The sequence below is a fragment of the Eucyclogobius newberryi genome, unplaced genomic scaffold (assembly GCF_026437365.1).
Source record: "Eucyclogobius newberryi isolate DKJ021-1_F unplaced genomic scaffold, fEucNew1.0.hap1 SCAF_16, whole genome shotgun sequence".
Classification (NCBI taxonomy): domain Eukaryota; kingdom Metazoa; phylum Chordata; class Actinopteri; order Gobiiformes; family Gobiidae; genus Eucyclogobius; species Eucyclogobius newberryi.
Genome location: NW_027315790.1, coordinates 32,710,511 through 32,735,284, shown reverse-complemented (window position 1 = coordinate 32,735,284; position 24,774 = coordinate 32,710,511). Strand labels below are relative to the sequence as shown.

General features: G+C 45.5%; 1 protein-coding gene across 4 annotated transcripts in view; it reads left to right on the top strand.

The window, feature by feature from the left end:
- The window catches only part of ago4 (argonaute RISC component 4), a 29,778-nt gene extending 5,320 nt beyond the window's left edge, over nucleotides 1–24,458 (top strand). Inside the window, exons 2-19 of one of the 4 annotated variants that reach the window (XM_072448287.1) lie at nucleotides 7,465–7,636; nucleotides 8,443–8,563; nucleotides 9,815–9,996; nucleotides 11,510–11,646; nucleotides 12,268–12,402; nucleotides 13,125–13,212; nucleotides 13,887–14,034; nucleotides 14,524–14,643; nucleotides 15,288–15,449; nucleotides 16,510–16,643; nucleotides 18,063–18,247; nucleotides 18,336–18,495; nucleotides 19,279–19,450; nucleotides 20,300–20,443; nucleotides 21,744–21,878; nucleotides 21,959–22,060; nucleotides 22,971–23,170; nucleotides 24,302–24,458. In XM_072448287.1, coding sequence (XP_072304388.1) covers nucleotides 7,465–7,636; nucleotides 8,443–8,563; nucleotides 9,815–9,996; nucleotides 11,510–11,646; nucleotides 12,268–12,402; nucleotides 13,125–13,212; nucleotides 13,887–14,034; nucleotides 14,524–14,643; nucleotides 15,288–15,449; nucleotides 16,510–16,643; nucleotides 18,063–18,247; nucleotides 18,336–18,495; nucleotides 19,279–19,450; nucleotides 20,300–20,443; nucleotides 21,744–21,878; nucleotides 21,959–22,060; nucleotides 22,971–23,170; nucleotides 24,302–24,410 — 2,606 coding nt within the window. In that variant the 3' untranslated portion in view covers nucleotides 24,411–24,458. Of the gene's footprint in view, nucleotides 1–7,464; nucleotides 7,637–8,442; nucleotides 8,564–9,814; nucleotides 9,997–11,509; nucleotides 11,647–12,267; nucleotides 12,403–13,124; nucleotides 13,213–13,886; nucleotides 14,035–14,523; nucleotides 14,644–15,287; nucleotides 15,450–16,494; nucleotides 16,644–18,062; nucleotides 18,248–18,335; nucleotides 18,496–19,278; nucleotides 19,469–20,299; nucleotides 20,444–21,743; nucleotides 21,879–21,958; nucleotides 22,061–22,970; nucleotides 23,171–24,301 lie in introns of all 4 variants that reach the window. The other 3 variants (XM_072448286.1, XM_072448285.1, XM_072448284.1) reach the window with 3 other exon arrangements.
- The last annotated feature ends 316 nt before the right edge of the window (nucleotides 24,459–24,774 follow it).

Sequence of the window (24,774 nt, the reverse complement as noted above, 5' to 3'; positions counted from 1 at the left end):
TATTTCGCTGCCGTCTTTAGTCGCAACACCTTGTGAATAATTGTGAAATCATAATGTTTCTTCTCCACTTTAATAAGTCTAAAATTAGATATTGTGGCATCTCTGATCGTGCTGATCGAATGCTAATTAAAAGACACTGAGCTTATAAAGTGAGTTGTTTTACACTTTAAAGAGGATGTACCTGGCACTTTCCCACGTATCTGGTAGTTATTGGGTTCATGGTGAGGGTGAAACTGTGAAAAGCGCTTAGTCATCGCAGTGAATAATTAAGATGCTCTTAATACGTGAGGAGCGAATTTGGAGCGTGTGTTAAATGTGTTTAGCATATTTTATACAGTAATTCTCGGGTACTGCATCGTGGACATTTATTCCTGCTGCATTTAGGACAGAAAAAAATGGCGTTTCCGGTAACCCCACAGACCTGAATTTCAAAATAAAGACAACCCGACCTTAAACATTTTATTGCATATTTACTGGCCGTACGTTTCGAATGTCAAATTGTGAGAGCGAATCCAAAAAATGTATCTGTGTGGATCGTAAGATATGAAAATGGCTGCACTTTTGAAAATTAAAAAAAAAAAAAAATCCGACCTACCAAGCTGGATTTATATTTATTTTATTTGGCCTTAGTTATTCAGTGCAATCCGAATTCCAATTTAGCAAAGCATGAAGGAGTGACCTAAATACAAACCTGGGCCCTTTTCACAACACCGAGCGGCTAGTTCCGGTTGCCTTTGAAAAACGTGGAGCTCCACTTCCTGCTCAGTCTCTCTAAAATAAATCAATATTGAATGAAGACAAAGCAAAGAGGAAGTTCCAGAGTGATAATCACATGTTCAGACCTTTACTTCCCGTGTAAACACTTCACCTGGAGACATCGGTGTTTTGTAGAAGAGCTTTTGTCGCTACGCTAACGCTAACATACAGTAAATGTAATCAACGGTGTTCAAATAACGGCACAAACTGAACTAACCTGGTCACAAAAACACGCTATGATCTTTTATCAAGTTGGTGTGTTTTTATATTTAAGCTAATGTGTGTTAGCCTTTAGCTCGGAAACAAAAACACTTTTATAAACACGGAGGTTTCACATATTTACATGGGATTATCACTCTGGTACTCGCTTTTTAACGTCTAGACTGGCCTGTTGGGAAAATGTTACTTTTATGAACATAAGTGTCAATAATGTTCAAATCTTTCCACGCGCTCGTTTACGTCTCGTTTAGAGTCAACAGTCTCGAGGCGCGTGCTGCTCGTCTGATGTTCGTGGTGTTCTGCGGCTGCTTTTTGTTCGAGGACGTACTACTTTGTGTGACTGTGAGAGAAGGCGGCGGTGACGTCCCGTGACCTCACGCGACCTCACACGTCACTCTGGTTTGGTCCGTCCAAGGTTTGTAAAGGAACATTGCCTTGACCTGCGCCTGCCGTCCCGCCCCGACTGTGTGGGCGTTTACTCAGAAGAGACGGGAACGTGGAGTGATGGATTCTGCTAAGTCTACTTTAATGAACAGTTTCCTCCTCATTAGTTGGTGTATTTTGATTATTATTATTATTATTATTATTATTATTACCCCCAGAGTTTTAACGAACACTTTCTCTTTGTTTCTGTGACAAAGACTATGATTTCAGTCTTGCTGAGTTCAGCTGGAGAAAGTTGTTTTGCCTCCACACACTGACTCTGGCACCGGCAGGAGGCCCTCTGGCACCGGCAGGAGGCCCTCTGGCACCGGCAGGAGGCCCTCTGGCACCGGCAGGAGGCCACACATCCACACACTGATCTGTTGGATGCAGTGACGGAGTGAATCTACTGGTCCATATTCATCTGCCGACAGTGAAACATAGATCTGACTCGTCTGCATCAGTGTGATAGGACACATTTTCACATTTGCGTATCAGCTGACCTAACGGCAGCATGTAGAGAGTGAACAGAAGGGGTCCCAGGACTGACCCTTGGGGAACCCCATGTGGTCTGAGACTGTTAACAAAGTACTTCCTGTCTTCCAGCGCATTGCTAATGTCAATGGCACCTGTGGGTCCAGAGTTGTGTTGATTCTGAGCCTCATAAAGGCGTCGGAAGCAATTTAATTTCCTTTTTGTCGAACGTGGACTTTGTTTGAGAGACACATGAATTAAAGAATAACGAGATGCTTTGGCCAGCTCTGTTAATGATGGAAGCAATATTAAAATACATGAACGGATCGTAGCTGGTAGCATCGAGCAAACTGATCCACTCATAACTTTCTCGTTTTTTACTTTTCAAGACTGGCGCGTTCGAAGTCTTTTTTTACGGTGTCGACCGCGAGCCGTTCGAGCGCCGTCTCTCGTCCTTTGTGTTCCGGGGGGCGTCGCTCCGTGAACCCTAAACGCTCCACTTGACAACTCAAGCGCGAGAACACGAACAATCGACTCCTCCCCTCTCGTTTCCCAGAGCACGCTCCAGACCCCGCCCCCGTCCCGTAGTCCCGGCCCAGAACCCTGCTCTAGGCCAACCAAGATTTGGCTCGGTTGGCGGGGAAAAGAAAAGTACAAGCCGGTTTTATTTGTAAAGAAAGTCGACATGTGTGTGAAATACATTACTTTGAAAATAATCGTTGCCGTATCATCAGCGTTTTTCCGGACGCTGGCGACTCTAAAACGCACACGAACAGACCTTTTTATAACAAAGACGATGACATAATTGACTTAAAATGTGCAAAATGACTAAAGGATTTCAGATTTCCATCAATAATACACTTTATTTGTAAATACTCCCCATCTAGAGGTCTTCAGTCGTCACATTTCTACTGTTATTTAGTCAATGACGCGTTTAAAAAGTCTCAAAGTTATGAGTCGACTAAAATAATTGTTACAGCTCTAATTAAGATTTGTCCATATATTTTAACTAAATCACCCAACCAGACCGCAGCGTTTGATTTGCCGCCGTTCAGAGCGATTTATCGTGTGTAAAAAGAGCGTTTGGAGTGCGCTCCCGTCCACATTCGCTCTGGGTCGTCTCTTGTGCCGCTCTGGGTCGTCTCTTGTGCCGCTCTGGGTCGTCGCTTGTGCCGCTCTTGGGTCGTCGCTTGTGCCGCTCTGGGTCGTCGCTTGTGCCGCTCTGGGTCGTCGCTTGTGCCGCTCTTGGGTCGTCGCTTGTGCCGTTCTTGGGTCGTCTCTTGTGCCGCTCTTGGGTCGTCTCTTGTGCCGCTCTTGGGTCGTCTCTTGTGCCGCTCTTGGGTCGTCTCTTGTGCCGCTCTTGGGTCGTCTCTTGTGCCGCTCTTGGGTCGTCTCTTGTGCCGCTCTTGGGTCGTCTCTTGTGCCGCTCGCTCTTGGGTCGTCGCTTGTGCCGCTCGCTCTTGGGTCGTCGCTTGTGCCGCTCGCTCTTGGGTCGTCGCTTGTGCCTCTCGCTCTTGGGTCGTCGCTTGTGCCTCTCGCTCTTGGGTCGTCGCTTGTGCCGCTCTTGGGTCGTCTCTTGTGCCGCTCTTGGGTCGTCTCTTGTGCCGCTCTTGGGTCGTCTCTTGTGCCGCTCTTGGGTCGTCTCTTGTGCCGCTCGCTCTTGGGTCGTCGCTTGTGCCGCTCGCTCTTGGGTCGTCGCTTGTGCCGCTCGCTCTTGGGTCGTCGCTTGTGCCTCTCGCTCTTGGGTCGTCGCTTGTGCCTCTCGCTCTTGGGTCGTCGCTTGTGCCGCTCTTGGGTCGTCTCTTGTGCCGCTCTTGGGTCGTCTCTTGTGCCGCTCTTGGGTCGTCTCTTGTGCCGCTCTTGGGTCGTCGCTTGTGCCGCTCTTGGGTCGTCGCTTGTGCCGCTCGCTCTTGGGTCGTCGCTTGTGCCGCTCTTGGGTCGTCTCTTGTGCCGCTCTTGGGTCGTCTCTTGTGCCGCTCTTGGGTCGTCTCTTGTGCCGCTCTTGGGTCGTCGCTTGTGCCGCTCTTGGGTCGTCGCTTGTGCCGCTCGCTCTTGGGTCGTCGCTTGTGCCTCTCGCTCTTGGGTCGTCGCTTGTGCCTCTCGCTCTTGGGTCGTCGCTTGTGCCTCTCGCTCTTGGGTCGTCGCTTGTGCCTCTCGCTCTTGGGTCGTCGCTTGTGCCTCTCGCTCTTGGGTCGTCGCTTGTGCCTCTCGCTCTTGGGTCGTCGCTTGTGCCTCTCGCTCTTGGGTCGTCGCTTGTGCCTCTCGCTCTTGGGTCGTCGCTTGTGCCTCTCGCTCTTGGGTCGTCGCTTGTGCCGCTCTGGGTCGCTTGTGCCGCTCTAGTGCACGTCATTGTCGCCTGTTGTAACGTATAATCTGGTCCATATGGCTCTGTCTGCGCCGGGAGCTTCTGTTTGGGTGGGGGCGTCGCTGGGGGTGTGGAAAGAGGAGGAGGGACGTCAGGCTGTGGCGGCCATGTTTGTACTGTATGTCACATGTAAACAAATGAGATGATTTAGGGACTTTTGTGTTTTACTGGGGTTTTTAGGCAGGATTTTCTTTATTGCGTCTTAATTGGCCTCACTTTGGGTTTATTTTGACGCAGTTTGACCCTTTTGACTCAGTTTGACTAAATTAGATTAAATATCGTGCAGATTAAATGTTGTGCCGCCCTTGTACGTTTTGCCAAAATTTTAGTTAGATTTAAGGTAAATTATACTTATATCGAACTAATTAAAACAATTAAAATCACTTCAAAAAGAGACTTAAAGCTTTAGTATTTTCTTCCAAACAAAGGAGGCGTTTCTGCCCTTTTGTGGTTATTTTAATTATATTTTGATGCTGTGTTAAAATATAATTTGCATATCATTATCAAGATGGTAACATTTTATTTTTAAATTAAAGCTGCTGTTGTGACTAGTAGACTATAGAAAAATTATTTAAATTGAAGTTTATGATCGCTATTGTTTATCTGGACTAAAAGACCCTAAAACACGTAAAAAGACCTTTGACCTAAAAGAAAAAAAGACAAAATGACAAACTGACATTATAAAATTAAAATGGAATAAGCAATTTCTGCTTTATGAAGTTATTTACGTTTAAATAAATTTTTTGGCTGATTGAACTAAAAATACTTAATTTTGCTTCTAAAATTGCCATGATTATTTACGACCTCTCTAGAGCCAATTAACCCAGAACAAGCTTTAAAACCATTTAATATAATTTAGTTTAAAATCTTTTTGAGGAAAATGAAAGGTAAATTAACTTCTTGAACCGTTGGGAGTTTAATATTGCACTTTAGACTTTCTGTGAAAACATCTGCCGCTCTTTTAGCCTGGTTACAGTCCAAAGATGGCGGCGTGTGTTGCCGTGCGTCCACTCTGGTCACTCCTCCCCGTTGGCGGTGTGTTAGCGGCTCTGGTGGGGGGCGGGGTCTGTCTGTGGCGTCCCGTGGCGGGGGGGATAATCGCAGGTCATTGCCCCCTCTGTCCCGCCGTGACCCTGTAGCTCCAGAGCATTCATACTCGCTTTATGTGGACGGGAGCGTGGCGTCGGCCCCCGTTTACATTCAGAACGTCACAATCTACGTCAAACGAGCTTTAAATTGGGCGTTGTGCTAATCGTTTAATGACCACCTATAGTTGTGAGATTACGCCGCGTTTGTAGCGGTCGGATATCGAAATGTGGATGTCGTGTTTGAAGATGTGCAACGTTTCAAGATCTAGTTCATTGTTTCTAGTAAAAAATGCTTCAAAAAGAGCTCATTAAACATAAAGATTAAAAAAAGATGTCAAATTAAGGGTATAAGGGGTATTTTTTTTTGTATTTGTCTGATAATTAAACCTCCCCTGATGCGTTTGAAGAATCGTTATGGCGCATTTCTGTTGGATTGACTTTATATCGTGAGCTGAATATCGTTATCGGGACACTAAAAACACGACACTGCAGAGACTCAACAATACTGCAATAAATACTGTACCGTAACATGTACTGGGGAGGCACGTTTTACATTTGTTCTGTAGCCACATTTAAATTCTTTTTTTTTTACTTTCGCTAATGTTTCAGCCGGTAAAAGTTCAATAGATTCTGAATATTCCAGTCAGTTTTCTTAGAAACTGTATTTTCCGTATTTTAAATGCATAATAGAGAAGATAAAAACATAAGTTGCACTGGAGTATAAGTCTAAGTATAAATATAAGTAGAAGTCGCACCCCGGCCAAAACTATAAAAAAAAAGGTGCAATTTATATACAGTTTTTTCGGGCTATGACATTATTTGTTGTTTTCACACAACCACAAGAGGGCGCTCTAGGCTCTCAGCGACACAGAAGAAGAATCTGCACTTCCTCTTCCTCTGGAGTTTGTGGAGTTGTTTAGAAGTGACACAGAGGAAGAAGAATTCAGTGGATTTAGTGATTTGGGGTAAAACTGATGCTTTGCTAAACTTGTTAGCATGTTCTTTATGCTATAGTTATCTGAATAACTGTTCATATGTTACGTTAACATACCAGACACTTACCACAGTTCTGTCTGTGCCTCATGTAGCTGAAGGTGTTAGCGTTAGCATACGTCATGTAGCTGAAGGTGTTAGCGTTAGCATACGTCATGTAGCTGAAGGTGTTAGCGTTAGCATACGTCATCTAGCTGAAGGTGTTAGCGTTAGCATATGTCATGTAGCTGAAGGTGTTAGCGTTAGCATACGTCATGTAGCTGAAGGTGTTAGCATACGTCATCTAGCTGAAGGTGTTAGCGTTAGCATACGTCATGTAGCTGAAGGTGTTAGCGTTAGCATACGTCATGTAGCTGAAGTTGTTAGCGTTAGCATACGTCATGTAGCTGAAGGTGTTAGCGTTGGCATACGTCATGTAGCTGAAGGTGTTAGCGTTAGCATACGTCATGTAGCTGAAGGTGTTAGCGTTAGCATACGTCATGTAGCTGAAGGTGTTAGCGTTAGCATACGTCATGTAGCTGAAGGTGTTAGCGTTAGCATACGTCATGTAACTGAAGGTGTTAGCGTTGGCATACGTCATGTAGCTGAAGGTGCTAGCGTTAGCATACGTCATGTAGCTGAAGGTGTTAGCGTTAGCATACGTCATGTAGCTGAAGGTGTTAGCGTTAGCATACATCATGTAGCTGAAGGTGTTAGCGTTAGCATACGTTCACCTATTCACCATGTTCTCTCATCTGTTATTATTTTAAACTGAATTTCAAGAGGAAACGTCTGTTCTTGGTCTTGGATTTTATCAAATACATCCCCCCCAAATGCGACTTATACTCCAGTGCGATTTATATGTTTTTTTCTCCTGTTATAAATGTTTTGGCTGGTGCGACTTATACTCCGGAAAATGCGGTAAACCAACTATATTTAATCTATATTAGTCCAAAAACAGGTTTGCTCAGTTTTCACGAGAAACATTATTACTGGAGACGACGCAAATGTTTGAGGGAGCGTGAGCGCCCTCTGGTTGCACAACAGTTTATCACGTTTCTTTTTGTGTTTGCCTTGTTTACCCGACAAAATGTCCTCCAAGCTTATGCATTTGTTGCCGGTTTATCGGTTTAAACCACGAACTGTTTTTGTCCCTTGTGTTTTTAGGGCCACCTGCCCCGACCTCTCTGTTCCAACCTCCGCGGCGTCCCGGCCTCGGCACGGTGGGGAAACCCATCCGGCTCCTCGCCAACCACTTCCAGGTCCAGATCCCCAAGATCGATGTCTACCACTATGACATCGACATCAAGCCCGAGAAGCGTCCGCGGCGGGTCAACAGGTAAACCACGGCGCGCTTCAAGGCCGGGCGCGGTCTGGTCTTCTCTCGACAGCCGGCGATAAACAAAGTCAATAAAGTTATATTCAAACTAACGCGATTATATATTGCAGCTTTGACTAAATATTTTGCCCGTTTGTGTAAAGTTTATAATTGTTCTTCCTGGTTGGACATGAGCACAAATCTGACATAGGTAGAGGTGATTACCTCAGCTGTTACCTAGCAACCAGACTGTAAACAAGTTCTGACAGACACAGCAGTTCTGATCTGACTCACAATAATACCATAAAACGCCTTTATTTAGTCCAACCATGGTTTAAACTGTCTGTCGCAGACTGATGACATCACAGAGGGATTCAGCTCCACTTCCTGTCATTTTAAACTTATTTTTCTTCACAAACTGACCCTTAACGGAAGTAAAACTATGATAAATATTTACTACGGGTTTTATCCACCAAACTAAGTCATGATTAGAAAAATTGGAGGGGTTTGGCTCTTGTTTACAGTCTGGTTGCTATGGTAACAGCTGTGGAATTACCTCTGTCATATTTGTGCTCGCGTCCAACCAGGAAGTACAATTATAAACTTTACGCAAACGGTCAAATTGGAGACAAACGGGACAAATGTTCAGTAGTTTAAAGCCCGACTCGAGACACTTTTAGAGTTCGGCCGGTTAAAGACCACACGGCACGTCTCCTTTTAATCGCAGCTTGCGTCTCCTTTAATCCCAGCGCACGTTTGGTTTCCACGTAACGCGTTTATGCTTCGTGCCAAGTCGATAACGCTCGCCCTTCGCCCGTTTCTCTCAGGGAGGTGGTGGACACGATGGTGCGGCACTTCAAGATGCAGATCTTCGGGGATCGACAGCCGGGATACGACGGGAAGAGGAACATGTACACGGCCCACCCTCTGCCCATCGGCCGGGACCGGGTACGTTTGCCCTCGAACATGAACGCTGCGGCGTCGTGCGTAGGAACCGTGATCCGCCTTTTGTGGTAAAATTGCCACGTCGTGAGTCGCACTCTTTCTCCAGAATGTGGCGCTAGGATGACGTCAGTGGGTTCTTGAAGGCAGGATGAAGACTGGATTCGGCCAAAAGTTAGATTGAAAGTTGGACACTAATCGATCCTAAAACTAGTGTCAAAACTAATTTTGAGACTCTACTTCAGCTCGACACCGAAGACTGGACTAAATGTGACCTTTCCAGAACCGTCACATTGAAAAAGCATTGAAAACTACAGTCTATTGTCTAATAAAGACAATTAAGATAAGATAATATAACCTTGTCCCACAATGGGGAAATTCCATTGTTGTAGGTACAGAAGTATAATAAAAAACAAGTTATAAAAATACTCTTGTAGAAAAACTCTTATAAAAGCCTCTTATAGCCTAATAACTCTTATTTACAGTTGTTATATGGACAGAAAATATTGTGCCAGGATGAATGACATTATGTCTCTTGGTATTGCACATAAAAATGTTTTTTTTTTTAAATTTTCTAGACAATATTTTTACGACTCATTAAAAATCTGCTAAAACGTCAATCGCACAAAATCGCGACTGGACCATAGAAATGAACACGAGTGCAGAAATATCATTTTGTACTACATTTAACATTTTTATTACAGTATTTATCGAATATCGCAGATTTCCAAAACTAACAAATGCAATTTTTTTGGGTCGCAGCGTGTTTCTCTTTTAGCGGTCTGTCAGTTTTTTGACTCTCTAAACATTAACTCTTAAATAAAGTCGCTCCCATATATTTCTATTTGCTTGTTTTTATTTTAATTTTTAAATATTTTTACCCATCTATTTATTCATTTTAAAATGTTCTGTGATAACATTTGTATACTTTTTTTGACTCAAAATTCTAAATATATTTATCTTGACTGTATTTCAGTTCAATCAGTCGTCCGACCTGTAGGGGGCACTTTAAACAGAATACTAAAATACTAAATAAACTTGCCTAAAACGAATCACAAACGGGACACAATTTGACCTTCAACTAGTTCTGAAGAAGCTCAAACTCATGTTTAAAACGAATGAAAACACAAAGAAAGTGCTGGTAATTTGAACAGGAGAAATTATGACTGATTTGAGCCGTATTGTCTTAGTTTCCAGGACTTTTCAGGGACATAACACCTTCCTTCCTTCCTTCCTTACCTCTGCTCGTGCTTCCAGGTGGACTTGGAGGTGACCCTGCCCGGCGAGGGGAAGGACCAGACGTTCAAAGTGTCCCTGCAGTGGGTGTCCGTAGTGTCGCTTCAGATGCTGCTGGAGGCGCTGTCGGGGCATCTGAACGAGGTCCCGGAGGACTCTGTTCAGGCCCTGGACGTCATCACGCGGCACCTTCCTTCCATGAGGTCAGTGGAGCGCGCCGAAGAGCGGAGGTCCGGATCGCGTCGTGGCATATTTTAAGCCCCATTTTAAGTGTGTGATAAACGTATTAAGCACGAGCGACTAACGATGGCGGTTTTACATCTTTGTCTAACCGATAGTTGAACTGGTAAAGTCGACGCAGTGCTTTCTTGATGTGTTTTTTTTTTTATTTCACGAGTCATAATTGGCCATTTATTCAAGAGTTGCGTCGTGAAGTTGCTAACGTTAGCGCCTTACTTTAGCTTGTGCAGGTAAAAAGATCAATCGTTTTTCATCTGATGCAAATATAATCCAACTTGTTTTCTTCGCTAACATTAAATGCATGTTAAATAAACCCTGTGTGATTTAAGATTAGTCCATAAATCCTGCCGTTTTGGAGTTTCAGCTAACTTTCTTTCAATGCCATCTGGCTGCACAACTGTAATTACATGTAGAAAACAAAGTGGATAGAAACGCAGTGCTTTTTTTGATGTGGTTTTTTTAATTATACGAGTCATAATTGGCCCACGTTTATTCCAAGAGTTGCGTCGTAAAGTTGCTAACGTTAGCGGCTTACTTTAGCTTGTGCTGGTAAAAAGGTTGATAAGTTTTACATCTGATGCAAAAAGCAAAAATAATCCAGTTTGTCTTTTTCCCCAACGTTAAATGCATGTTAAATAAACCCTGTGTGATTTAAGATTAGTCCATAAATCCTGCTGTTTGGCGTTTTAGTTTAACTTTTTTTCACTCGTCGCAGTTGTACGAGGCACATGAACGCCATCTGGCTGCACAACTCTGTAATTACAAGTAGAAAACGAGGCAAAATGAAAGTGTCAGTTAAGCGGGTCATTCCACTGCACTTTACTTTAGTTTTTTCATTGCCGTTTCCTGCTTGGTGTCCTTCCCGCTCTCATCCCCACTTCATGCTACACTGTCCCGTCTAAAGATCATTATAGACTGAGAGCAACTAAGACGTCTTTGTTCAGATTATGTTTCGTGTCCAACTGCAGATGTTCGTGGTTGTTTACGGTTAACTTTCCTCCAGGAGCTCTGGCGACGCATAACGAAGGCATCTCAACGCCTTTTCAAACCCGAAACAGCTTTCTATTACTTCATATTAAATGCTATTGTTGCGTACTGAGCAGTCAGAAGAAGTAAGAAGCGGCGTTTCCATTGATTGAGCCACTCGCCTTCAAAGTCCGTCCGTCTTTAGTTGTCAAATTGACGTCGTAAAGCGCGTTTTATTCCTCCAGTGCAACCGTAAACTCGTCCTAGTCCTTCACAGATCCTTCCCCGAGGTCCTGGACGCGTGAGCCGTGCCGTTTACGCCACCGTCATTTTCACACATAGTCATTTTAAAGTGCGTCAGCCGTTTATTGACACCATGCTCCCGTTTCCTGCGTTTCCACCGCGTTTCTCGGCTAAAAACCCGGGAGACGCTGGAAAACTAGAGCGTTAAACCTAATTTGAACTCGCACTGCATCGATTCAGAGTCTGAGCTGTTCCTTCTCGCCGCAGATACACTCCCGTCGGCCGTTCGTTCTTCTCGCCTCCTGAAGGATACTACCATCCTCTAGGGGGCGGCAGAGAGGTGTGGTTCGGCTTCCATCAGTCCGTCCGTCCCGCCATGTGGAATATGATGCTCAACATCGACGGTGAGTTTTCTGTTTCAAGGTTTCAGCAACGATGGATTATTTTGGTGGTCGACAAGTCAAACAATGAAACGTGGTTTTTAAATACATTTTTAATCAAATTAAGGTTGAAACATGGCAACTGAACTGAGGACATTTAGGAATAATGTGTAGTATTGAAGAAAATTTGAAGTATTTTAATGTTTTTTGACATTTTTATCAAATGATTCCACTGTTTAAAAAAAAAAAAAAAATGTTTTCGTGAGACTCTGTAGTCCAGCTAATGTTACATCCATCAACAATTACGATCATTTATTTTAATTATTTATTTGTATAGTCTACTTGTCACGATTCTTAGTTCTGTGTAAGTCAGTTCAGTTTTAGTTCTACATTACATAAGAAGTTTTGTATAAGTTTTTAAAGAATAAGTTTTGACCGCTTTGACCTTTTTAATAACACCGACACGTTCATGCAGAGATAGTTTAGTCTTTATATGTGCAAAAGAAAAGATGACGAGATGATATTTAACAGTTTTTGCTCAGTTTGACAGTTAAACTACACTTTACGTTGACCGATGTCGCTTTTCAAACCTGTAATCCTGCCCATCTACGCCCTTAAACTTTTTTTTTTTTTCTCGACTCGCAGTTTCGGCCACCGCCTTTTACCGAGCCCAGCCTGTGATCGAGTTCATGTGCGAAGTGTTGGACATCCAGAACATCAACGAGCAGACCAAGCCACTCACCGACTCCCAGCGCGTCAAGTTCACCAAGGAAATTCGAGGTGGGCGAGGAAAGCATCGTTCGAATCGTTCTATCGAAATGCTAAAAGTTTGCACTTTTCTGATGCTGTTTCCTGTGTTTCCCATGAAAAGGAGTCTTTGGATTCTAAAACGAGCAAAACGATCGACCAATTTGGCAAATAATACGTTTGGCTGTTAGTATTTTCTTTAAAAAGCTTGCAAAGAAACTGCGCTGTTCAAAATGGAAGGGTTTAAAGATTGACGAGAGACAATAAGTGACATTTAAAATCTGTTTATGTAAAATAGAAATGGTTCCACCTTTGCCACAATTGTATCTGTGGAAAACTCTGGCGATAAATGACAATATCGAAGCTGATTAATGATTATTCCCCCTGAAAACCTCGTCTAGATGAACAATATTGTAGGGATTTTGAAAAACTGGCCCCAGATGAAGCCGAGGTGAAGCCGCTTGAGAGTTTTCATTAAATACACTAAATCCACACGTTTTCTGAGTCGTAAAACCTCTTTTCTCAGCTTAGACAGTTAAGCAATGTCTGACTAAATTATTATTTCAACAGTCGAGTAGTGGGATCGTTTTGTTGATTGACAAGTCAAACGATCATTTCTAGAGACTTTTTAAACAACTTATCAAACAAATAAAGTTATTTTGCGTGAAATATGACAACTGAAGGCTCCGGGACAGAATTATTATGATCAGGTGTTTTGATGATGATAATGATCTTTTCTTTTCTTGTTTGTTTAGGTTTGAAGGTGGAGGTCACTCACTGCGGTCAGATGAAGAGGAAGTATCGTGTTTGCAATGTGACACGACGACCGGCGAGCCACCAAACGTGAGCCAAAAGCCACCGGCAAACGCACGCCACACCCCGGCAAACGCACGCCACACCCCGGCAAACGCACGCCACACCCCGGCAAACGCACTCCACACCCCGGCAAACGCACGCCACACCCCGGCAAACGCACGCCACACCCCGGCAAACGCACGCCACACCCCGGCAAACGCACGCCACACCCCGGGCAAACACGCACGCCACACCCCGGCGCAAACCGCGCGCCACACCCCGGCGCAAACCGCGCGCCACACCCCGGCGCAAACCGCGCGCCACACCCCGGGCAAAACCGCGCGCCACACCCCGGGCAAAACCGCGCGCCACACCCCGGGCAAAACCGCGCGCCACACAACGGCATAAACGCGCGCCACACAACGGCATAAACGCGCGCCACACGCCAAATTCTGCATATGCTTTGACTGGTGTGATGTCACTTCCTGTCATTTTCTCCACATTTTCAACGTTTTCTCCACAAAAACCTGCTCGATCGGTGTAAAACTATAATTTATATGTACAACAGATACAAATACACCAAATAAAGTCAGAATTAGAACATCGTAAAAACCTGTCGCACGTCCCTTTTTGAACTAATGCCATTTGAACACAAAGTGGAGAAAATGTAGTATAAGAAGTTTTTGTTGTTTGTTAAAGTTGAGCCTCTTTGTTGTTTTCAGGTTCCCCCTTCAGCTGGAGAACGGGCAGGCCATGGAGTGCACCGTCGCCCAGTACTTCAAACAGAAGTACAATCTCCAGCTCAAATACCCGCACTTACCCTGTCTGCAAGTGGGACAGGAGCAGAAGCACACTTACCTCCCCCTAGAGGTCAGCGCCGGGACTGTCCAGCACAAACACCGCCATTATTTATAGAGTAGGGATTTGGTTAATCGATAAACATATCGCAATATTAAGCGTAGGAACAATTTCAGTTCAATCAAAGTCAAAATACACGTTTAAGTGAAAGTATCTCGACTTTTTCATTCAGAAAGTTTGAGTTCTTCAAGCAAATTTAAGGATTTTGATGTCGTTCGGTCAAAGTGCCGACTATAATAAACGTAAAATCCTTAATCTGGAATATATTTAGCCAAAGAAGACGGTGCAAATCAATTATTTATATCCTGCTAATATATCGGTGTGAATGTTGTAGAGATTGTAACGTGTTGTTTTGAAGAGCTGGTAAATTAGAATTTAGAGAATCGTCTGCAATTTAACCATAATTTGTGAATACATTTGCACCGGTGTCGTTAGCACCTCTACAGTTAAAGGGTCTGTAGTTTTTGCTGCTGATTTAAACATGTTGTTGTTGTTTGTCAGGTCTGTAACATCGTGGCAGGCCAGCGCTGTATAAAGAAATTGACCGATAACCAAACCTCAACCATGATCAAAGCCACCGCCCGTTCTGCCCCCGACCGGCAAGAGGAGATCAGCCGACTGGTGAGTGACCGCAGCGTCAAGGGTCGCGCTGGGACGTCAAGGGTCGCGCTGGGACGTCAAGGGTCGCGCTGGGACGTCAAGGGTCGCGCTGGGACGTCAAGGGTCGCGCTGGGACGTCAAGGGTCGCGCTGGGACGTCAAGGGTCGCGCTGGGACGTCAAGGGTCGCGCTGGGACGTCAAGGGTCGCCGGGACGTAACGTGCGTCAAAGGGTCCTCGGGACGTAACGTGCGTCAAAGGGTCCCCGGGACGTAACGTGCGTCAAAGGGTCCCCGGGACGTAACGTGCGTCAAAGGGTCCCCGGGACGTAACGTGCGTCAAAGGGTCCCCGGGACGTAACGTGCGTCAAAGGGTCCCCGGGACGTAACGTGCGTCAAAGGGTCCCCGGGACGTAACGTGCGTCAAAGGGTCCCCGGGACGTAACGTGCGTCAAAGGGTCCCCGGGAGGAAACGTGCGTCAAAGGGTCCCCGGGAGGAAACGTGCGTCAAAGGGTCCCCGGGACGTAACGTGCGTCAAAGGGTCCCCGGGACGTAACGTGCGTCAAAGGGTCCCCGGGAGGAAACGTGCGTCAAAGGGTCCCCGGGAGGAAACGTACAGACACACATTATGCTAAATATACTTTTCCACCCTCTCTGTCCCGTGCAGGTCAAAAGCAACAGCATGGTCGGGGGTCCGGACCCGTACCTGAAGGAGTTTGGCATCGTGGTCCATAACGACATGACTGAGGTGACGGGGCGTGTCCTCCCTGCCCCCATGCTCCAGTATGGGGGGAGGGTGAGCACGGACTCCGGGCGCGATTGTGGCAGGGTGAGTACTGGGACCGGGGCTGTGGCGGGGCGAGTACTGGGACCGGGGCTGTGGCGGGGCGAGTACTGGGACCGGGGCTGTGGCGGGGCGAGTACTGGGACCGGGGCTGTGGCGGGGCGAGTACTGGGACCGGGGCTGTGGCGGGGCGAGTACTGGGACCGGGGCTGTGGCGGGGCGAGTACTGGGACCGGGGCTGTGGCGGGGCGAGTACTGGGACCGGGGCTGTGGCGGGGCGAGTACTGGGACCGGGGCGTTATATTTTAGTGCAGCATTTAATTTGTGTTTCAGTAGTTTCAAAGCTTTTGGTCCCGTTAGTTTTGACACGTCCAGAGGTTTTAAAGTTCCTCTGTGATGTTTTTGCTGATGGTGAAGATTGGGGCGGTTCTGTTATTTGAGCGGTTTATGCACATTTCCTTTTTTTTGTTTTTTTTACCAGATAAAATATGGCGACAGTGAAGTTTACAAGAAAACTTCCACTTTTGTTAAAAATCTAATATAATTGTGGTAATGTTTATGACCAGGCTGCACACGTGGCATGTCTGGAATAAAAAACAATTCTGCTTCTGCAAATGTTCCAGGGTTTCATTCCACTTCAAATTGGTTTTACATTAAAAAAAATAATATTCAAGCTTAAATAACTAGAAGATGATTTGTTTGTTCAGATTTTTTATTAGAAATGCTGGCAAATTTCTCACTTTATTTGAATGTTTGAATTTTTTTCTATTTAGAATTTTAGTCACAGAATTTTGCAGTTTACATTTTCATTATTATATTTTTTTCATTTTTTTTATTTTTATTTTTAAAACTCAAAATGTGAAAATTCTCATAATGTGTACAACTTTAACCGTTACATTCCTTTTTCAGTGTTAAAAATAATTGTGAGTTACAGAAATCCTGCAGCATTTGTAATTCTAAATCTGAGACTTCTGATCTTCCATGTGAAACTCTGGCAAAGCCTGTTTTCCCTGTGCGTGTCGTTTAAATGTTGTTTTGAAATGTGTGTGGTGCGTCGGGGGCCGAGTCGGGGGGTTGACTAAGGGCGTAGGGTCTCTGTCCGCAGAACAAAACGGTGGCGACTCCGAACCAGGGCGTGTGGGACATGAGGGGGAAGCAGTTCTACGCCGGCATCGAGATCAAGGTCTGGGCCGTGGCCTGCTTCGCGCCGCAGAAACAGTGCCGAGAAGACCTGCTCAAGTGAGTGTCCCGCACCGCTTCCATCGTAGCATTCCGACTGTTGTACTCGGACTTCACGGACTCGAGCACTGCGTTCCGGTCGTCCTCAGAGGTTGGATTTCCCGCCATGTAAATTCGCTCTGGGTTTATCGGCGTTAAACGAGCCAACATGGCGTTTGGATGAAGTTCTGATCGTTAAAATATTGATAATACTGGTGTTAGCTGCTCTCTACTGCCCCCTGCTGTCTGCTAACCTGCTCCTGCGCTGCCGTTTGGCTGCTGCAGTTACAAATGCAGTGTTACGCTAATGTTGCTAACGTCTACACGGAGCTAGCGACAACGAGAGCAGGAGTTTACATCCAAACGTTTAATCATAACTCACAGATGTGATGACACTGTCCGGGTTGAGAACTTAATTGGATCCGTGTTTTGGTCGATTGGAGCTCATCGTGGGGGTTTATTGATTGATTTGAGTGGTTACTGTCCGCACGATGTCACATATCGAACTATGACTTGACTGACATCCAAACTCCGAGGACACGACATTAAACGCATACGACAAGAATACACTTTTAACGATTTCTTTCCATCTTGAAGCCTTCGGTCGCATCATTTCAATCTTTATTTTGGTCGTTGAGACTTTTTAAATACTTTGACTTGTCGGCTGCTAAAATACTATGAACCCTGATGGTGTCTTGTCCTTCTCCGCTCATTTTGTCTGTTTATTGTCTTTCTCCTTCTTCCTTTCAACATTTGGGTAGAATATGGGATAAAATATAAAGGCAATGAATAAAAATGATTTTCAAAAAGCCTGTGTTGTGTCATCGCTTGTCCAGGGACTGAGCTAACGTCCGGTTTAGTCTCTGTCCCTGGTTTGCTCACACATTTTAACCCCTTCTCCTTTTTCTCCTCCTTCTCGTTGTTCTTCTTCACATCCTCTTTCTTCTTCTCCTCCTCCTCCTCATTCTTCTCCTCCCCCTTGTTCTTCTCGTTCTTGTTCCTCCTCTCCTTGTTCGCCTTCTCCTTCTCCTCCTCTTCCTTCTCCTTCTTCTTCCCCTCCTTGTTCTTCTCCTTGTTCCTCCTCTCCTTGTTCTTCTTCTCCTTCTCCTCCTTCTCCTTCTCCTCCTCTTCCTTCTCCTTCTTCCCCTCCTTGTTCTTCTCCTTGTTCTTCTCCTTGTTCTTCCTCTCCTTGTTCTTCTCCTCCTCCTCCTGTTCCTTCTTGTTCTTCCTCTCCTTGTTCATCTCGTCCTTCTCCTCCTCTTCCTTCTTGTTCTTCCTCTCCTTGTTCTTCTCGTTCTTCTCCTCTTCCTTCTCCTTCTTCTTGTTCTTCCTCTCCTTGTTCTTCCTCTCCTTGTTCTTCTTCCTGTTCTTCCTCTCCTTGTTCTTCTCCTTCTTCCTGTTCTTCCTCTCCTCTCCTTCTTCTTCTCGTTCTTCCTGCAGGAGTTTCACGGACCAGCTGCGTAAGATCTCAAAGGACGCCGGGATGCCGATCCAGGGCCAGCCGTGCTTCTGTAAGTACGCCCAGGGAGCCGACAGCGTGGAGCCCATGTTCAAGCACCTAAAGATGTCCTACGTGGGCCTGCAGCTCATCGTGGTCATCCTGCCGGGGAAAACGCCCGTATACGGTGAGAAGGACCGCCCAACACCACTCCATTTCCCCTCGGTCCGCCCGATGTCCCCGAGTGTAAATCTGTCCCTTTGGTCCACCTGCAGCGGAGGTGAAGCGCGTGGGGGACACTCTGCTGGGAATGGCCACTCAGTGTGTCCAGGTGAAGAACGTGGTGAAGACGTCTCCTCAGACTCTGTCCAACCTCTGCCTCAAAATCAACGCCAAACTCGGGGGAATCAACAACGTCCTTGTCCCGCATCAGAGGTGAGGATACGACCTTTTCCGGTTAAAAATATATGTAAAAAGTCTCGATGTACAAAAGAAACACAAGTTGACGTCTAAAATTGTGCACGGCGGTTTGAAACGGGATTCGAAATTGTGTCAGGAAGTTGTCGGCGCCTCCTAGTGGCAAACACTTCTTGGCCGGTGCCGCGCTCTCAACATGACTATTCTGGTGTTTCAATTAAATGATATCTTTTAGCAGATGAATGTGTTTAAATGGGCCCAAAGCACAGTAGCAGACGGCTAAGCTAACCGTTTCTCACAGCTAATGCTAACTTTATTAAAATATAAAAATCAACCAAATTTAAAGACTGTCTGTTTTCATGTGAAGATTATGTCAGTTATTTACATTTGTTTCATTTTTTTGATTGTTGATAGCGCAACGGTAGGATTAGCGTTAGCATAGAGACACAAACCCGTTCCTTTTATAAACGCGCGTGTCCTTTTGAAGTATTAATCTGTTTTATAAAGTTTTATAAAGTCTAACCTGTTTTCCACCACAACTCACCGTGATTACAGTATAAATTTTAGACCGATTTAACGCTAACACTGAGCTAGCCACATGCTAATATGCACAGAGACCATTACATTACACTGCTTTTACACAACAATAAGGCTCTTTTTTTAGATTTCCTGTTTGTACTCGAGTGTCTTATTGTTTCCATGTTTTAATTTCGCTCGCCCTTCGTTTATTCAGTGCGTCGTGAGTTTTCATCACTAAAGTCCGTTCCACCCATACATTTTTAACCCCCTGGTCCCCCTCAGGCCATCCGTGTTCCAGCAGCCCGTCATCTTCCTCGGGGCCGACGTGACCCACCCTCCCGCGGGCGACGGGAAGAAGCCCTCCATCGCCGCCGTGGTCGGGAGCATGGACGGGCACCCGAGCCGATACTGCGCCACCGTCCGAGTCCAGACCTCGCGGCAGGATCTGTCTGGGGTAAATGCTCCCACTCCGGTAAAAACTATTTATTTATTCAAGCACTACACGGCCACTACATTTGGGACATACACATGGGACATTTCCACGGCAACGAGGGTTTTAAGCGAAGGCTTTTAAACAAGAACGGTCATAATAACTATAATAAATCACAATAAAACGCCTCTAAGTTTGCAAAAAGGCAGTGTTTGTAATAAATGCGGAACGTGATCCTTTACAATGCAAAAAGACAACATCTGTATTAGTTAATGTACTTTAATTTAGAATTGTAATTTTTTTTTTTTTTTAGTTTTTACTGGTTTTAATAATCGGTCTGAGGTAATTTGACCAGTTCCTGTGTTCTCTTGATTACTAAGCGGTTTCAAGACCAAGACATGATTTTGGAGTAAGATATCATAAATCTGTGCGTTTTAGTTCAGTTTTTAATTTATTGTCATTTTAGCCCTGTTTTTTGGAACTACAGTGTGTCCAGAAGTTTAACTCTGCAGCTCTAACCACTCTGACCACTACGCCAAGCGTAGTGTAAACACAGTGAAAGTGTCTCATTCTTATAGATATTTATCTTAGTTTTACACCAGTCTAGCTGTGTTTTGTGAAGAGAAAAATGTCTTCAATGCACAAAATACTGACAAAAATGCAGGAACTATTGAATTTACCTGTAAAAACCTTTATTTTCTGATGGTTTAGACATGTATTTTACAAAATAAAGGTGTCTAACTTTTTTATAAGTCAAATCATGTTTTGTGTAAATTGGACAAACTATGATCAAACTAAGGAAAACTACATCGACACAAACGGGCGTGTTTCTCGTCTGAACGCCGTCTCAGATGTTTGCGTTTGTTCTTCCAGGAGCAGTTGTTCAGTCAGGAGGTCATCCAGGACCTGACCAACATGGTGCGAGAGCTGCTCATTCAGTTTTACAAATCCACTCGCTTCAAACCCACGAGGATCATCTACTACAGAGGGGGCGTGTCCGAGGGCCAGATGAAACAGGTGACCTCAAGGGCGTGTTTTTTACTCATTCAACTTCACGCTGAACAAACGATCCCTGATGTTGACTAGTTTTTGTGTATCTCATATTTAGAGGATTTGTAAATGCAATGTATTTAAGTGACACATCACAGTAAGTACCAGCTGAGAAAATATTATGGTGTTTAGATTGTCACCAGGACATTACCAACATGGGACCAAAGTGTCTCTAAATAAGCATGAACCAAGAGAGAAGTTGGACAAAAGGTGGGCTAAAAAAGTTGGACAAAGGGGGCTAGAAAGTTGGACAAAGGGGGCTAGAAAGTTGGACAAAGGGGGCTAGAAAGTTGGACAAAGGGGGGCTAGAAAGTTGGACAAAGGGGGGCTAGAAAGTTGGACAAAGGGGGGCTAGAAAGTTGGACAAAGGGGGGCTAGAAAGTTGGACAAAGGGGGCTACAATGGGGGCTAAAAGTTGGACAACGGGGGCTAAAAAAGTTTGACAAGGGGGATGCTTAAGTCAATTTTCTTGACTTGTTACTTTGTCAAACATTTGTCTGAAAACTCATCTAAAAGTCCCCTTTGGACATGTCAGTCTAAAAGTCCCCTTTGGACATGTCCAGTCTAAAAGTCCGTCGTTATGTCCAGTCTAAAAGTCCGTGGGTATGTCCAGTCTAAAAGTCCGTGGGTATGTCCAGTCTAAAAGTCCGTTGTTATGTCCAGTCTAAAAGTCCGTCCGTATGTCCAGTCTAAAAGTCCGTATGTCCAGTCTAAAAGTCCGTATGTCCAGTCTAAAAGTCCGTATGTCCAGTCTAAAAGTCCGTATGTCCAGTCTAAAAGTCCGTATGTCCAGTCTAAAAGTCCGTCCGTATGTCCAGTCTAAAAGTCCGTCCGTATGTCCAGTCTAAAAGTCCGTGGGTATGTCCAGTCTAAAAGTCCGTGGGTATGTCCAGTCTAAAAGTCCGTCCTATGTCCAGTCTAAAAGTCCGTCCGTATGTCCAGTCTAAAAGTCCGTCCGTATGTCCAGTCTACAAGTCCGTCCGTATGTCCAGTCTAAAAGTCCGTCCGTATGTCCAGTCTACAAGTCCGTCCGTATGTCCAGTCTAAAAGTCCGTCCGTATGTCCAGTCTAAAAGTCCGTGGGTATGTCCAGTCTAAAAGTCCGTGGGTATGTCCAGTCTAAAAGTCCGTCCGTATGTCCAGTCTAAAAGTCCGTCCGTATGTCCAGTCTAAAAGTCCGTCCGTATGTCCAGTCTAAAAGTCCGTCCGTATGTCCAGTCTAAAAGTCCGTCCGTATGTCCAGTCTAAAAGTCCGTCCGTATGTCCAGGTTGCGTGGCCGGAGCTCATCGCCATCAGAAAAGCCTGCATCAGTTTAGAAGAGGATTATCGACCTGGAATCACCTACATCGTGGTCCAAAAGCGACACCACACTCGACTCTTCTGCTCCGACAAGGCCGAGAGGGTCAGGAAAACACTGCCATGTTTGTCATTTTGAATTTGGTTAATTCAAAGTAACGTTTGGTCAATACAAACTTGTTCCAGGTCGGGAAGAGCGGGAACGTCCCGGCCGGCACCACCGTGGACAGCACCATCACACATCCATCCGAGTTTGACTTCTACCTGTGCAGCCACGCGGGCATCCAGGTGAGGCGTGGGCCATCAGAGCCAATCACAAGTGTTCACAGTCAACCGCAGGCAGTTAAAGCTAATGGCAGCCCTTTAAAGCTAATGGCAGCCCTTTAAAGCTAATGGCAGCCCTTTAAAGCTAATGGCAGCCCTTTAAAGCTAATGGCAGCCCTTTAAAGCTAATGGCAGCCCTTTAAAGCTAATGGCAGCCCTTTAAAGCCAATCGCAGCCATTTAAATCCACTTAAAGCTAATCGCAGCCACTTAAAGCCAATCGCAGCCACTTAAAGCCAATCGCAGCCACTTAAAGCCAATCGCAGCCACTTAAAGCCAATCGCAGCCACTTAAAGCCAATCGCAGCCACTTAAAGCCAATCGTAGCCACTTAAAGCCAATCGCAGCCACTTAAAGCCAATCGCAGCCACTTAAAGCCAATCGCAGCCATTTAAAGCCAATCGCTGCCATTTACTGCCATTTACAACTAACCACAGCCATTTTCAGACTTCCTATAAGTGATCTGTTCTTCTGTATCTACCTCTGGCTCTTCCTGCGTTGCACCAATGAAATTTCCCCATGTGGGACAATAAAGGAATATCTTATCTTATTGACATTTACATCCAATCACAGACCCTTTAAGACCCTTTACAGACCGGTCTGTACCAGAGGAAACATTTTGGGTTTACAAGTTATTAAACATTTCTGACACATGACTTGGCATGAACACATGTCAGTGTTTCAGATTTAAGAGTCTCCATTATCGTACGGAGAAATATTACGATTTTACAATTGATCACGATTCTCCCCTCCTCCTCGCCCTCCCCTCCTCCTCCTCCTCCTCGCCCTCCCCTCCTCCTCCTCCTCCTCCTCGCCCTCCTCCTCCTCCTCCTCCTCTCTCCCCTCCTCCTCGCCCTCCCCCCCTCCTCCTCCCAGGGCACGAGTCGCCCGTCCCACTATCACGTGCTGTGGGACGACAACTGCTTCACGGCGGACGAGCTGCAGCTGCTCACGTACCAGCTGTGCCACACGTACGTCCGCTGCACGCGCTCCGTTTCCATCCCGGCGCCCGCCTACTACGCCCGGCTCGTGGCATTCAGGGCCCGATACCACCTCGTCGACAAGGACCACGACAGGTCAGTGCTCTCACGGATGGACGGGCGCACAGACATCCTGCGGCTCAGACCTCAATCAATAGTCCTATGCCTAGAAATGGGTGCAGTTTTTAAGTTTTTTTTAGGAGTTCTGACTTGGTAGTTTTTATCTCAGTCTTTTCTTTTTTATATCTTGCGTCACTGTCATATTCCGGAGTCGTACAAAAGACTTTTCTCTCCTTTTTAACCCGGTTCTCACACTGTTCTTCATCACAAACGCTGCTGGAGTCACATTTACCTTCTTTCACGCTCGTTTGATGAATCCTGGTTCGAAAGTGTTCTCCCCTCTGAGCCTCAGAAACACTCCGTTCTGAATCTCCTCGATCTGTGATGTCATATTCTACCTGTGACGTGGCCAATGACTCGTTCTGAGCGTTTCTCCCGTCTCATCACAATCGGCACAACAGCGTGACTTCTAAATATGTCTGAGAAAACTGTCCAGCTGTTTATTATTAACGTGTGTAATTCCCTTTGCGGTCAGTAGATGGCGGCAAAACTCAGTCAGTGCCGGTGGACTTTCCTCTCTTCTAACCCTGTTCTCTCTGTGCTCCAGCCGAGTTTATGACAAGGAACATTTAGCATTTATCATTCAGTTTGATAAAGTCCTCTCCCCTCCGAGCCTCAAACACTCCGTTCTGAATCTCCTCGATCTGTGATGTCATAGTCTACCTGTGATGTCATAGTCGACCTGTGATGTCATAGTCGACCTGTGATGTCATAGTCGACCTGTGATGCGTCTGAGAATTATCTACCGTTTTTAACTCCAGAAAACCTCTCCAGACTCGTCATGCAGTTGTACTGATCGGGATTAGACGAAAGAAATGCTCATATCTGCCTTGCATAGTTTATTATTTACCGGTGTAATTCCCTTTGCGGTCAGTAGATGGCGGCAAAACGCAGACAATGCAGTGGGAAACAGCAGAGATACAGACGTTTGTTTGTTTTTTAGTCCTCAAGAGCAGGTTTAGAGGCTGAGAACGACGCAAATAACGCAGAATATTTGGAGTACATCAAAGCGAAGTGGACAGTGGGTGCGGTCAGGTCCAGGTCGGCGGTTGGTGGTGACCGTTTGGCGTTTCCTGTCACTAACCGTGTCCTTCCTGTGCGTTCCAGTGCCGAGGGGAGCCACGTGTCGGGACAGAGCAACGGCCGAGACCCCCAGGCCTTGGCCAAAGCCGTCCAGATCCACTACGACACCCAACACACCATGTACTTCGCCTGATCCCACCCCCGTTTTTTCCTCTCCCCCTTTCTATGGACTCTTCCTCTTCTTCTTCTCGTTTACCTTTTACCTCCTCCATCGCTCCCTCCCCCTTTCTCATTTCACTTGTTTTTATTTTCAGTTTTTCCTTTTCGCGGCTCTCGAACAATCTCCAGCCAGCGTTCTTCAGAAGAAAACGACAACAACAAAAACACGCCGCACTTTTCTTTTTATTTCCCCCCCAAACTCTTTTTGTCAAACCAGCAATCGAGCGCCGCGAAACCCGGGCGCGAACCCCCCCCCCCACCCCCCACACACAATCCTTCTTTACAATCGAGCCATTTAATTTTTTTTGTTTCTATTTGAATGTCTGCACTCTCTTTTT